Source organism: Balaenoptera acutorostrata, chromosome 16 (genome assembly GCF_949987535.1).
Source record: "Balaenoptera acutorostrata chromosome 16, mBalAcu1.1, whole genome shotgun sequence".
Lineage (NCBI taxonomy): Eukaryota > Metazoa > Chordata > Mammalia > Artiodactyla > Balaenopteridae > Balaenoptera > Balaenoptera acutorostrata.
Genome location: NC_080079.1, coordinates 27373125 through 27386700, shown reverse-complemented (window position 1 = coordinate 27386700; position 13576 = coordinate 27373125). Strand labels below are relative to the sequence as shown.

General features: G+C 41.2%; 1 protein-coding gene and 1 non-coding gene across 11 annotated transcripts in view; one reads left to right on the top strand and one right to left on the bottom strand.

Annotated features, from left to right (window-relative positions):
- The window catches only part of ARMH3 (armadillo like helical domain containing 3), a 178373-nt gene that overhangs the window by 102173 nt on the left and 62624 nt on the right, over positions 1–13576 (bottom strand). For all 10 annotated transcript variants that reach the window (XM_007187298.2, XM_007187295.2, XM_007187296.2 and 7 more), the window contains one exon: positions 11805–11893. In XM_007187298.2, the coding sequence (XP_007187360.1) occupies positions 11805–11893 (89 nt within the window). The remainder of the gene's footprint in view (positions 1–11804; positions 11894–13576) is intronic.
- On the top strand, positions 13192–13264 carry TRNAW-CCA (transfer RNA tryptophan (anticodon CCA)). The gene has a single exon. It is a non-coding gene; the product is annotated as a tRNA-Trp (tRNA).

Below are 13576 nucleotides of genomic sequence, written 5' to 3'. Positions count from 1 at the left end.
ATAAACAAAATGTGGTATATACATACATTTGAATATTATTCAGCCTGAAAAAGGAAATTCTAACACATGCTACTACATGGATGAAACATGAAGACATTATGCTAAGTGAAAAATGTCAGTCACAAAAGGACAAATACTGTATAATTTGATTTATATGCAGAGCCTAGAGAAATCAAATTCATAGAGACAGGAAATAGATTGGTGGTTGCCAGGGGTGTGGAGAGGGGGGAATGCAGACTTATTGTTTAATGGATACAGTTTCAGTTTAAGAAAATTTTAAAAATTCTGGAGATGGAAGGTAGAGATGGTTGCACAGCAATATGAATGTACTTAATGCCAATGAACTGTACACTTAAAATGGTAAATTTTACGTATGTTTTACCAATTAACAAACAAGAGGCCAATGTTTTTCTTTCCGTAGACACTAGCACGAGCCCTGCAAACACTCTATCCCAACTTTCTGTAACCTCAGTGTAACTGATGAGCTGAAATCTACATCATGGTACACAATACTGAGTATAGGGCTAAACATACAAAGGTGTTTTCTTTTTGATGGGGAAAAGAAAAGGAGCCAAATATACTCAATCAACAGAGAGCCATGGATCTTGAGCAGGAATGCAAACTGAAAATGAACACTGGACAGCCTTCAAGACAATACTATGGCAGTCTTCAGAATAATAATCAGTTTATAATCAAAGCTAACAATGTACCGAAAGACAGTTGACCCTTGAACAACATGGGTTTGAACTGCATGGGTCCACTTATATTTGGATTTTTAAAAATAAATGCGTACTATGGTACTTCATGATCCGTGGTTGGTGAATCCACAGATGCGAGACCGTGGATAGGGAGGGCAGACTGCAAATTTACAGGTGGATTTTTGACAGGGTTGGAGGGAGTAGTGGGCGGTGTTAGCACCCCAAACCTTCAACTTGTTTAAGGGTCAGCTATACTAACAATATTCTAGGAAATCCTTAGGGATCCTGGGTTTGCCTCCTAATCTTTTCTATTTCTACTAAATGAGGATCCAGAGACCTGGCTCCAAATACTCTTAACCTGCACTGAGTGAAAAACAGAGAAGTTGTGTCAGTGAAACATTTGAAGTATTACATTACACATTCAATAAGTTTAAGTTGTAGGGAAGTGGGTGCTCCATACACACTTGTTTCTTCATTGGGAAGTCTTTTCCACCGGGCACTTTGAAAATTTAGTTTCTGGGTTTGCTTTCAGGAACTACAAATTGGCTGCAACTGCTGCCTCTTTTTTTTTTTAATTAATTAACTAATTAATTAATTTATTTATGGCTGCATTGGGTCTTCATTGTTGGGTCTTAGTTGCTGCACGCAGGCTTTCTCGACTTGTGGCGAGCAGGGGTTACTCTCCGTTGCAGTGCGCGGGCTTCTCATTGCAGTGGCTTCTCTTGTTGCAGAGCTTGGGCTCTAGGCGCACAGGCCTCAGAAGTTGTGGCACGCGGGCTCAGCAGTTGTGCCTTACGGGCTCTACAGCACAGGCTCAATAGTTGTGGTGCATGGGCTTAGTTGCTCTGTGGCGTGTGGGATCTTCCTGGACCTAGGCTCAAACCCGTGTCCCCTGCATTGGCAGGCAGATTCTCAACCACTGCGCCACCAGGGAAGTCCCCAGCTGCCTCTTTTTTTTTTTTTTTAATTTATTTTATTTTTATTTATTTATGGCTGTGTTGGGTCTTTGTTTCTGTGCAAGGGCTTTCTCTAGTTGCGGCAAGCGGGGGCCACTCTTCATCACGGTACGCGGGCCTCTCACTATCGCGGCCTCTCTTGTTGCGGAGCACAGGCTCCAGACGCGCAGGCTCAGTAATTGTGGCTCACGGGCCCAGTTGCTCCGCGGCATGTGGGATCTTCCCAGACCAGGGCTCAAACCCGTGTCCCCTGCATTGGCAGGCAGATTCTCAACCACTGCGCCACCAGGGGAGCCTCCAGCTGCCTCTTTTGACTCTGTACTAGAGGCAAGTGTCAGGCTCCTACTTTAGCTCTGGCCCTAGTTTCTTTCCTTGGAGAGTCTTGTGCATCAAATATGGCAGCAGTGTACAGACGCTCCGACTTTTCTGTATGCAGGCTCAAGTGGAATAAAGCAGAGTGTGCAGGTTCTGGGAAGCTGCGCCAGGAATGAGTACCTTGATGGTTCCCTGAGTCCCAAGTGAATTCCCAGAGGCAAAAGCAGCCAATCTGTTTCTCAAATGAGAAGAGCTCAGTACCACCCACCTGAGAATCCTGCTGTCTTACACAGGGCCCTCTCACTCCACAAGGAACCTTGTTCACAGAACTGTTCCTAGCATTAATGTACCCCACACAATGAGGACTTTCCCAGACTTTTTCCTATCCTGCTTTGAATTCAAGGGGAGGAAAAAAAGGTAGCAAGTAGCAAGCAGCAAACCATGTTGCTGTGTAGGAGAGTGGAATGAATAATGGATATGGGAACTTCTCCAGAACTAAAACCTGTCCCGGACATTGAAGTAAACCAGGTGCAGAGAGGAACAAGCCAACCACAGGAAGATACAATTAAGTGGTAGCTCAGCACCTGTCTCAGAGAAGCAGAGGGGAGGTTTAATTACAAAACCAAGTGAATGACATTTAAATAAGATTAAAAACAGGAAGGAGACACAGAACCTCCAGCAGAGCACAAATAAATGTCTCCAAAGAATCAGGTCAGAGAGAGCTGTCTGTCCGAACAGCTTTTACATGCTATGAAGAGAAAGAGATAGAAAGCAAAGACAGGACTCATCTAGGCCCTATTTTGTGGCCTGGCATGGAGCTAGGATGAGATGCCACAGATCCCAGGTCAAAACCCGATCATTAGGGGAAATGGATAATTTCACAGTGACTGACAGAAGAGAAACATTTAGCTCCTCACTTGCTTAGGAGAGAGGTAGAAGAACTCAAAGGACAGGCTAGAAATAGCACTAGTGTAACAAGTCAATGCCTCCAAAACCCCAGAGGCACTATAAACTCTAGCCAATTCTAGCATCTCTGGACAAAATCACCAATTACTCAGGGACATTGCCAGCAATCAGCAGGCTCATTGTCGGTCAGCCAAGTGGCACAGGATGGACTCAGAAACCAACACTTACCAGCAGAATAATTTAAAAATACACTAGGTGGCTTCTCAGAATACAGGCAACTGTCTGGCTGCAAACCCAAGCACCTCACTGAAACAGAGACCAATGAATCAAACAAGAAAATAAAATGGCTTTGGTTGTATGCTATGAGCCTCTCCAGGTGAACAGAGCACAAAAGTCAGTATATCCAGTGGGAGGATTCTGGGAAGGTGGCAAAGCATGAAACACCAGGAATCTCTCTCCCCACCTAGGCAAAAACTACACTGGCAGAATCTGTCTGATGTAACTATTTTAGAACTCTGGACTCTGATGAAGGTTTGCAACTTCCAGAGGAAAACCTGGATGGTAAATTTGGTTCATTTTGGTCAATTTCAACTCTTAGTACATTAGCAGCTACCTATCACCCAATCCCAGGCCTGTGGTAAGCAGCTGTGCACCTGTTTCTGAAGCAGCTTGCACACAGCTTGCAGGAGCTAGGGTGGGCAAAAAGGGCCCTGTCTTCCAAATACTGGGGATCTGTGCTATGATCACTGATTGCTGCTTCTGATCACAGAGGTGCAGACAAAGAGGTGGGCAGCCATTTTTGTTGCACCTCCCCTCATTGTTGCAAGCCCTTCCCCCTCCTGATAAGTGACTTCCAGATTTAAGGGGCCAGTGCCCCTTTTTTCCCCACGTTCATTTTTTGCTTTTCCCCTTTCAGGAGCCAGACATTAAAAACTAGAATATTTGACACAAATGAACCTATCTAAAAAACAGAAACAGACTCACAGACCTAGAGAACAGATCTGTGGTTGCCAAGTGGGGGGCGGGGGGAGTAAGGGAGGGACAGATTGGGAGTTTGGGGTTAGCAGATGCAAACTATTATATATAGAATGGATAAACAACAAGGTCCTACTGTATAGCACAGGGAACTATATTCAATATCCTGTGATAATCCATAATGGAAAAAAAATATACATATGTATAACTGAATCACTTTGCTGTACAGCAGAAACTAACACAACATTGTAAATCAACTATACTTCAATTTAAAAAAAAAGGTAAATACTAGGATAATATAAACATTAACCAAGAAGGCATTCAGAAGTAAAAAAAACTAGGACATTCAGAAACAACTGCATATTCAGGGAAAATTAGAGAGTGACTGCACATGCCCAAGAAAAGGCTCAGAAGAGACCTAGGAAAACATTAAGTTTACACCTCAGGCTGATCCTCAGCACAGAGACAGCCTACAATCGAAAACAAAAACAACAGGGAATTCCCTGGTGGTCCAGTGGTTAGGACTCCGCGCTTTCACTGCCAAGGGCTCGGGTTCAATCCCTGGTCAGGGAACTAAGATCCCACAAGCCACGCAGTGCAGCAAAAAATAATAATAATAACAAAAAAATAGCTAAATCTGCAGGAAGGGGGAGAATCTGATTTCTTGAACCTTGAGGACATTATAAGTAAAATAAGCCAGTCACAAAAAGACAAATACTGTATGATTCCACCTACATGGAGTACTTAGAGTAGTAAAAATCATAAAGACAGAAGAGTTTCAGTTTTACAAGATGAAAAGATTTATGGGGAACGATGGTGGTGATGGCTGCATTACAGTGTGAGTGTATTTAATACCATTGAACATACACTTAAAAATGGTTAAGATGGTAAGTTTTATGTTATGTGTATTTTAGCACAATAATAAGTCAGTACATCAACAAGCTGCACTGTCTAAAGGCTCCCCACCCCTCTAGATGAACTGGAAAAAAGAACAAATCCTTTCTTTAAATGGAAGTTAGGTTCTGTCTTACCATTTTCCTTGCTGTTAAAGTGTATCTGCTAAAAGAGAAAATAAAATTCTCAACTATCTCCAATTCCCCCTTTACTTGGGGACACTGCAATCCCCAGAGTTACCGCCCACCCTCTTTACCATGAAAATGAGTTTTTATGTGAAAGTTCCCATATGGAACTTAGACTCAGAAATGCAAGATCCCATACACCTCATTCCTGTGCAGCTGCCTCTAACTAAGCATGCTCAGAAGTTACTGGCTTCTTCTAGGGCCCTATACCACCTACCACCTGCTTATTTTTTCCAACATTGCCCAATTGAAAGGTAGTCAAAAATCACCCTTGAAGAAATCTAATAGTCACTGAGACCATGTCTCAGTGGAGCCATCTGATGTAGAACCAAGAACTTTACTTTCTCCCAAAATGAGGGAAAACCACTAACAGACTTGTCCTGCTCACGTGAGATCCAGGGAACGATGATACCTTATGAAACCAAATGATACTTTCCTATACAACCAGTACAGACAGAGCAACAAAAGTACAACTACTCTTTACTCTGCCTCTTTTAGTTGACAAGATGCTAATGGGCTATGAGAGGTGACATTTCTCTGGATAGGAAGTGCCTTCATGTGCAGAGAAAAGAACAGAGATTTCTCACTCTTTTAAGGGGCTTTTAGGTGGGAATCTTTTTCTCCCTCTAACAAGCTAAACTTGTTGGAAATTCTTATCTTTTGCTTTTGCCAAGTTTCTAAGAGAAAGATTCAAAATAGTATAAATTTTGGATTTAGCCAAATGTGATGATTTGAAGGAAAAAAAGGTTTCCTGGCATTCTTTTTCAATCCTGGGGCTTTGTACACTGCTATACAGAATCTTTCATAACAAAATTATGAAAAGAGAGAAATACCTTCCAATGACCCTATATTAGAACATTCTAATTTTGAGAGGAACTGATTATCCACAGAAGAAAGAAGCCTCCATGTTTTCGCACATGGAAGCTAGAGCAGTCTTAATTAGGCACACCAAGCCTAGAATACATCTTGTAACATATTCCCCTAAATCAGAGAAAATTTGGGGGAAATAGGAAGAACAATTTAAAAAGCAATTTTAAGAACAAAACAGCAATAACAGCTGCCAAAATTCCTCTTCCCATATACTCTAGCTGTTTACTGCTATGTTCTTTCCCACCTGGATACCCTCTTCAAAACTAAAAGAGGCAATATTGTAGAGTTATATAAGATATCACCATTGGAGGAAGCTGGGTGAAGGGTACAAGAACTCTCTGTACTATTTTTGCAACTTCCTGTGAGTCTATAATTATATCAAAATAAAAAGTTTAAAAAAGTAACTAAACTAAAAGAAGCAGACAATTAAAAACTCAAAGGATAGTCTCCCAAAATCAGGAGGGGCTGGCAATCTGTCAAAGCTATACCTATACAAGAACTGCCGAAGAAATCTACAGCTCACGTCAGTCTTTCTCTTGGTAATTTTCAATCCTGTATAACAACAACTACAGTATAACAAGCTCCCAATGAAAGGCTCTCAATTCCCAGTCTCAAGGTGTACCTAACCATGAAGTTATAGGCTTCTGTCAGTGATGAGAGCGCCAGCTGGATCCAGAAAGCTGTGACACTCTCTGGGTTTTCTATTTTTCCCAGTAGGTATCTGAAAGGTCAGGCCATGTACAATTTCTCTCTTTTTCACAAAGCTGTGAATGCTTTGGATGCTATTTAGCACAGTGAAGCTGAACAGATTGTTTTGGGGGCTTTGGGGGCCCCTCTTTCTGCAGGGAGGCAAATGTTGCCTAGTGATCTGCTTCTGAGCTTAGGAGTCAGAAACTCAAAGTTCTAATCATGACTCTGTTTAGTGTCTTGTTCCATGATCCTTAGCAAGTCACTTATCCTTCTATACATTCTCCAACAAATGGTGATAAAAATAATGACTTATCACCCAGGGATGCAGCAGAGGGAAAGGGTAAGGACTGTGATCCATAGATAAATGTCAAATATAAAACGCCAATATAAACCTGCCTTTAAATCAACCCATGTTTTCAGACTGTGGAAAGCTACACTATTTAAATGCAGGCTGCCTCCCCAATGCCCCTTCTGCCTGCAATGGAAGTAAAATAAGCTGACTCCATGAAGTTCTGTTCAAGTACTTCCCTCTCTAACAACTACATGCTTCCCTCTAAACATTCTGCTCATTGCTTGGTTAATGGCTTAGAAACCATCTAAGTTTCCATTTTCACTTGGTTAAAAGCAATCCATGTATCTGTAGGTAAGGAAGAAAGAGACAAAGGAAAGAGAAATTACCAGTGCTCCCTTTTACAACAACTCAAAAAGGTGATGAAGTCAGCTCAAAAGAAACATGATGGAAGGGTAAGCTGGGAAGAAGTGAGAGAGTAGCACTGACATATACACACTACCAAATGTAAAATAGATAGCTAGTGGGAAGCAGCTGCATAGCACAGGGAGATCAGCTCGGTGCTTTGTGACCACCTAGAGGGGCGAAATAGGGAGGTTGGGAGGGAGACACAAGAGGGAGGAGATATGGGGATATATGTATACATAGAGCTGATTCACTTCGTTATACAGCAGAAACTAACGCAACATTGTAAAGCAATTATACTCCAATAAAGATGTTAAAAAAAAAATAAAGAAACATGACAACAAATATCCTAATTTTTTTTTGAGGTCCAAACACAACATTGTGCTGCTTCAAGAGAATGCTGATTCATCATTAATGGAAATTCTACATACACATGCATCCATTCATTTATTCATTCAAATGTCTTCTGAGCCCCTATTACAAGCCAAGTAGTGTGCTAGGAATAAAACAATGATTAAAACAAAGGCCCTGCCCTCCAGGAATTTTTTTTAAGAGGAAAGATAGATACTTAAGCAAATCATTGTACAGACATATGCAAACATAGCAAAACAATGTGATATGCTAAAATAGAAGCCCAAAGTTCTGTAAGAATGTATAGGAAACACATATAGTGTGTTTGTTTCCTATGTAGGAAACAAAACATAGTGACTAACAAGGTCTTTAGCCTCAAGAAGTTGAGAGAAGATACTAAGCTAAAGTTCCCAGGAGGAATGCAGCACAATCGGTTAATAAAGAAAAACTATTTAACCAAGTACTAAGATGTTCTGTGAAAACAGAATTGGGAGGCCATGGAACCTAAAATTAAGACAGGATTCTTAACATGGGATCATGGATGGGCTTCAGAAGAAGGTCCATGAACTCTCTGAAATTATATGCAAAATACGTATGTGCAAATGGACATTTTTCTGGATGCAAAGATCATATCTTTCATTCTATTCTCCAAGGTAAAGAACTATTTCACTAGGATCTTATCCTAAAATTCGGTTTTCTATCTTATCAGAGGAGAGTTTTAAGACCTAACCTTTTACTCAGAATAGGAGATCTGGGTAGCCTAGAGGTCAGAGAAGAGCTTTTGAACTTTCCATAACTTGGTGGAAAATAATGACTGCTGAAAATAGGGCAATGAGAAAGGCAAGACTTCTTCCTTTCTATATTCAAGTTGAGGTTAGCCTAAATATATTTCTGCACGTACTCAGATACCATGGTGACAGGCATCATATAAATAGACAGTGGCAGCAGGGAGTAGGTCACAGATTATATCTATAAAACCAACATATCAGGCAGGATTAAACCCCCAACTAATACAGCTGGCTCCTCCTCATCCATAAAACCAAGCCTGAGAATTCCATATGGGAACTTGGAGGGGGACCTCTGGCTACCTCCCCAATAACAAAGAGCTACTGTAGTCAAACAGTATAAGAATAAAAATCACCACTCAAAGTGCAGTGAGACTAAACGCCCCCATTCCAAATAACAAAAGGCATCTGCACCCCAGTCCACTGCTTCCTAGACACCCTAGGTCTCCCGTGTGTCTGACCTAACAACACATGCCCTACCAGTTTTATTTATAAGTAGAATTCAACTAACGTTTGCAGCACATGTATGGGCAAGCATCTGTACACATAAGCATATTTGCCATGATGAGTTTCACACACCTCCCTCAAATCCATAAGTCTAGAAGGCAAAGAAAGAGTGAAAACACGGGCAAGCCAACATATGAGGGGCAGTACCAGCCAAGGAGTGGGTGGGTCCACCACAGCCACATTTATATTCACTGACTGCAATATTATACATTACTATAGGCTCTGATGCATCAGATGTAGTCTAGTATTTTGCAGCTTTCCTTAACACCTGCTGCTCTGCATCTCACTGTATATACTCCATGTATGAAGACAGGGAGCCAGGTTCCGGGAGGGCTCACCCAGTCTACTTAGGAAAAGGAGCTAACCTCACTTGGCAAAGAACTCTAGTACAAATGCCTATGCCTTAGGAACAAGCAGCTGTCCAAGTCTCATCAATGACACTCATATACACCTCCTCTCAAAGTATCAAGGGCCTTAGAATGCCAATCAATCAGTCTTGAGGTAGCAAATAATTTTAAGTCTTTACTGAATTTGTTACAATGTTGCTTCTGTTTTTTTTTTAATGTTTTGGCTTTTTTTTTTTTTTTTTATGTTTTGGTTTTTTGGCTCCAAGGCATGTGGGATCTTAGCTCCCCGACCAGGTATCGAACCCGCACCCCCTTCGTTGGAAGGCGAAGTCGTAACCACTGGACTGCCAGGGAAGTCCCAAGATAGCAAATAATTATACATAGAGCTGAACACGACATAAAGTACTCAAAGAAATAAAGTCAACTGACCAACATAGGATAAAGAATGGTCTCTTGCCTCATAGTTTTCTAGCTAGGTTAGTCAACGCTAAGATCCAGAAAAGCTCAATATAAAAGACACTTTTTTATCTCTTTAAAAGATAATTGCCTCTTTAAATAAAAATGACAGAAATGTATTTTGGGGTTCATAACATATGTAAAAGTAAAATGTATGACAGCAATAGCACAAAGGACAGAATGCAAGGTGGAGGTAGGAGAATAATGGGAAGCCCTGGGCCCCAGGTAGACAGACCAGAGTGAACTTGAGAATGCAATGGAAAAGGCAACGACAGGACAATGAGGAAGAGGACAACAGATGACGAGGATAGGAGAAAAGCCAGAGAGATCACAGGGGCCAGAGACAGGGTGGCTAGCATAGAAAGAAAAGAAAATAGCATAAAATAGAAAATAAAACCAGAAGAGGATCAAAGGCAGGCAGAATAACTATTACCACCAACTCTTTAGTACTACAATGTATAACTTCATCCCAGTTATAGACATAAACCATTTGTACTTGTTATAAGTCCTACAATTATACCAATATCCAGAGATTTGCATCATTTTTGTGTTTTCTCTTTAATCCTAAATTTTTACAACCTAATAATCATACAACTATCCATAGGCAACCAAATAGTCCTTAATATTAAAAAGCCCTGTTCTGACCTAAGAAATTCTACTAACTTTAGTCATTTCAATCTCTTTTGATCTCTCTTTAGCTCTTCTGACATTCCCTCAATTTCAAACTCTCACATAATCATACTCGTCTCCTAAAATATCAAAGTGCCACTATTGCCACTTACTGTTATTCTCCTACTCCCCCTTCACCACCATAGGCAGTAACTGCAAAAAACTTGTTAATCCATTAATTAAAGATCTCTACTTCCCATTATGAAGGACTAAATTTAGAAAGCCAAACTGGGTTGGGAGGAAACCATGTGTCACAACAAGTGAGATGAATTCCATGGGAGGGTGTGGGATTACTGGCCCAATTCTCATAAAGCCTCTGACACTAACACACCCTTGTCTGCTCAGAATACAGAGAAGCTCTCCCAAGGGTGGGGCAACAATTTACCATTATAATCATCTGGAGAAGACTTTATTGTACCATCAGGTCACAAAAGCCACAGGACCTATCAGCAAGCAAATGCCTCAGGAAACATGTCTCTTCTGCTTTTCTGAAACCTCCAATTTAGTTGCACAAAAGAAAGGGGTGGCAAGCCAGCATTAATTGTACCCTTAGAGAAGAGCCACTTCCCTCTTACAGGGGTGGAGTGACTTTACTGAGCTACCAAATGGATACAAAGACAAAAGTAAACACTAATTTGCTGTTTTTGTCTCTGGCACAGGAGGAGTGGTAAAATTGACACTGTCTGTAAACAGTAATAATGCCAGATGTAACACAAAGAACAGGATTCCCCCATCTCTCCACCCCCTCCCCACCCCCTCTCCCTAAGACATTCCTCCTGAGATTACTCATCCTGAGGAAACACACAGAAGCCTCCCTATAGTCCATATGCTGCTACCAAATGGAACCAAGGGAGAATCCAAGTTTGTACTGACTCCTCATTGGAAGAATCAATGGAACTCAAGAAATACTTAATTGTTTCTACCAGCTGACAAAAAAATACAGGGAGGAGAAGGAACAAGAGAGAAAGTATGAAATAATGGTATGTGACATGGCCAGGTTTGGATTTGAACAAGGCTGAAATGACAAAAAGAAGAGTTGAAAATAGAAGCATCCTAAACAAACTAAAAAGTTTTTTTAAAAATTCAGCTTGTGCCCAGGCCTAGGGGTTCATAAAAAATATAGGAAGGGGCTTCCCTGGTGGTGCAGTGGTTAGGAATCCACCTGCCAATGCAGGGGACACGGGTTTGAGCCCTGATCCGGGAAGACCCCACATGCTTCGGAGCAACTAAGCCCGTGCGCCACAACTACTGAGCCTGCGCTCTAGGGCCCATGAGCCACAACTACTGAGCCCGTGTGCCACAACTACTGAAGCCCACGCGCCTAGAGCCTGTGCTCTGCAACAAGAGATGCCACTGGAATGAGAAGCCCGCTCGCCGCAACTAGAGAAAGCCCGTGCGCAATGACGAAGACCCAATGCGGCCACAAATAAATAAATAAAATAAATAAATTTGTTAAAAAAAAAAAAAGATATAGGAAAAGAGGATGAATTCAAAAGAGAAAGTTACCTGACCAGAGCTCCCGCCAGGTGTAATGCAGGCGTACTCTACACTTCTTCTGATAGCAAAGTAGTTTATGTACTACCTGAATGCAGCGCCTGTAAGAGAAAAAGAGAAAAACTGGAATAAGCCTAAAAATATGGTGCAACTCACCACAGATACCCTTTCTTTAATGAGGCAGCTTTTGCTAAGGCCACAAAAGACACTGGATATGAATCTGTACACATGGGAAAGAAATGAACTTCTACCTGCAGCTTTCTGGTAGATAAATCCTCCCTCCCCGAAAAGGGAACCCTCTTGCACTGTTGGTGGGAATGTAAATTGATACAGCCACTATGGAGAACAGTATGGAGGTTCCTTAAAAAACTAAAAATAGAACTACCATATGACCCAGCAATCCCACTACTGGGCATATACCCTGAGAAGACCATAATTCAAAAAGAGTCATGCACCACAATGTTCACTGCAGCTCTATTTACAAAAGCCAGGACATGGAAGCAACCTAAGTGTCCATCAACAGATGAATGGATAAAGAAGATGTGGCACATATATACAATGGAATATTACTCAGCCAGAAAAAGAAACGAAATTGAGTTATTTGTAGTGAGGTGGATGGACCTAGAGTCTGTCATACAGAGTGAAGTAAGTCAGAAAGAGAAAAACAAATACCGTATGCTAACACATATATATGGAATCTAAAAAAAAAAAAAAAACTGGCTCTGATGAACCTAGGGGCAGGACAGGAATAAAGACACAGACGTAGAGAATGGACGTGAGGACCTGGGAAGGGGGAAGGGTAAGCTGGGACGAAGTGAGAGAGTGGCATGGACATATATAAACTACCAAATGTAAAAGAGATAGCTAGTGGGAAGCAGCTGCATAGCACAAGGAGATCAGCTCGGTGTTTTGTGACCACCTAGAGGGGTGGGATAGGGAGGATGGGAGGGAGACGTAAGAGGGAGGAGATATGGGGATATATGTATATGTATAGCTGATTCACTTTGTTATAAAGCAGAAACTATACATCATTGTAAAGCAATTATACTCCAATAACTATGTTAAAAAAAAAATCCCCCCTCCCCATCCCACACACACTGCTTGTGCTAATTCCCCCTATCACTGGGAAAAGGGAGTTATAACCACATATAGGTCAATATTCAATTAGGCACTACTGATACCATTCCCTTGAATATCTTTCCTCAGAGGAAGGATGCACCAGTGGACCAAAATTAGACTACTCCATTCGAAACTGCAAACATAGGATGCAAAGACATAAAATTAAAGACCTTAAGTCTTTAGATCTATTTAAATTTGTTTTTAATATAAATTAAATTTTAAATAATACTTAAATTTTATTTACATTAAAAGTTAAATTAAAAATTCAGTTCTGGGGACTTCCCTGGTGGTCCAGTGGTCAAGACTCCATGCTTCCAATGCAGGCGGCCCGGGTTCAATCCCTGGTCAGGGAACTAGATCCCACATGCTGCAACTAAAAGATCCCGCATGCCGCAACTAAAGATCCTGCATGTTGCAACAAAGATCCCACATGCTGCAACGAAGATCCCACATGCTGCAACTAAGACCCGGCACAGCCAAATAAATAAATAAATATTTTTAAAAATATATTTTTAAAAAAAATATATATATATATATACTGGCTGAATGACTCTAAACTGACTGCTTAGGGCGTTTCTTTTATGCATGTAGTGGTTTCCTATTTCAACACAAGACAGTTCCATTTTAACCTGAAATCTTCTTGTGGGGTCCACTGAAGTCTCTAC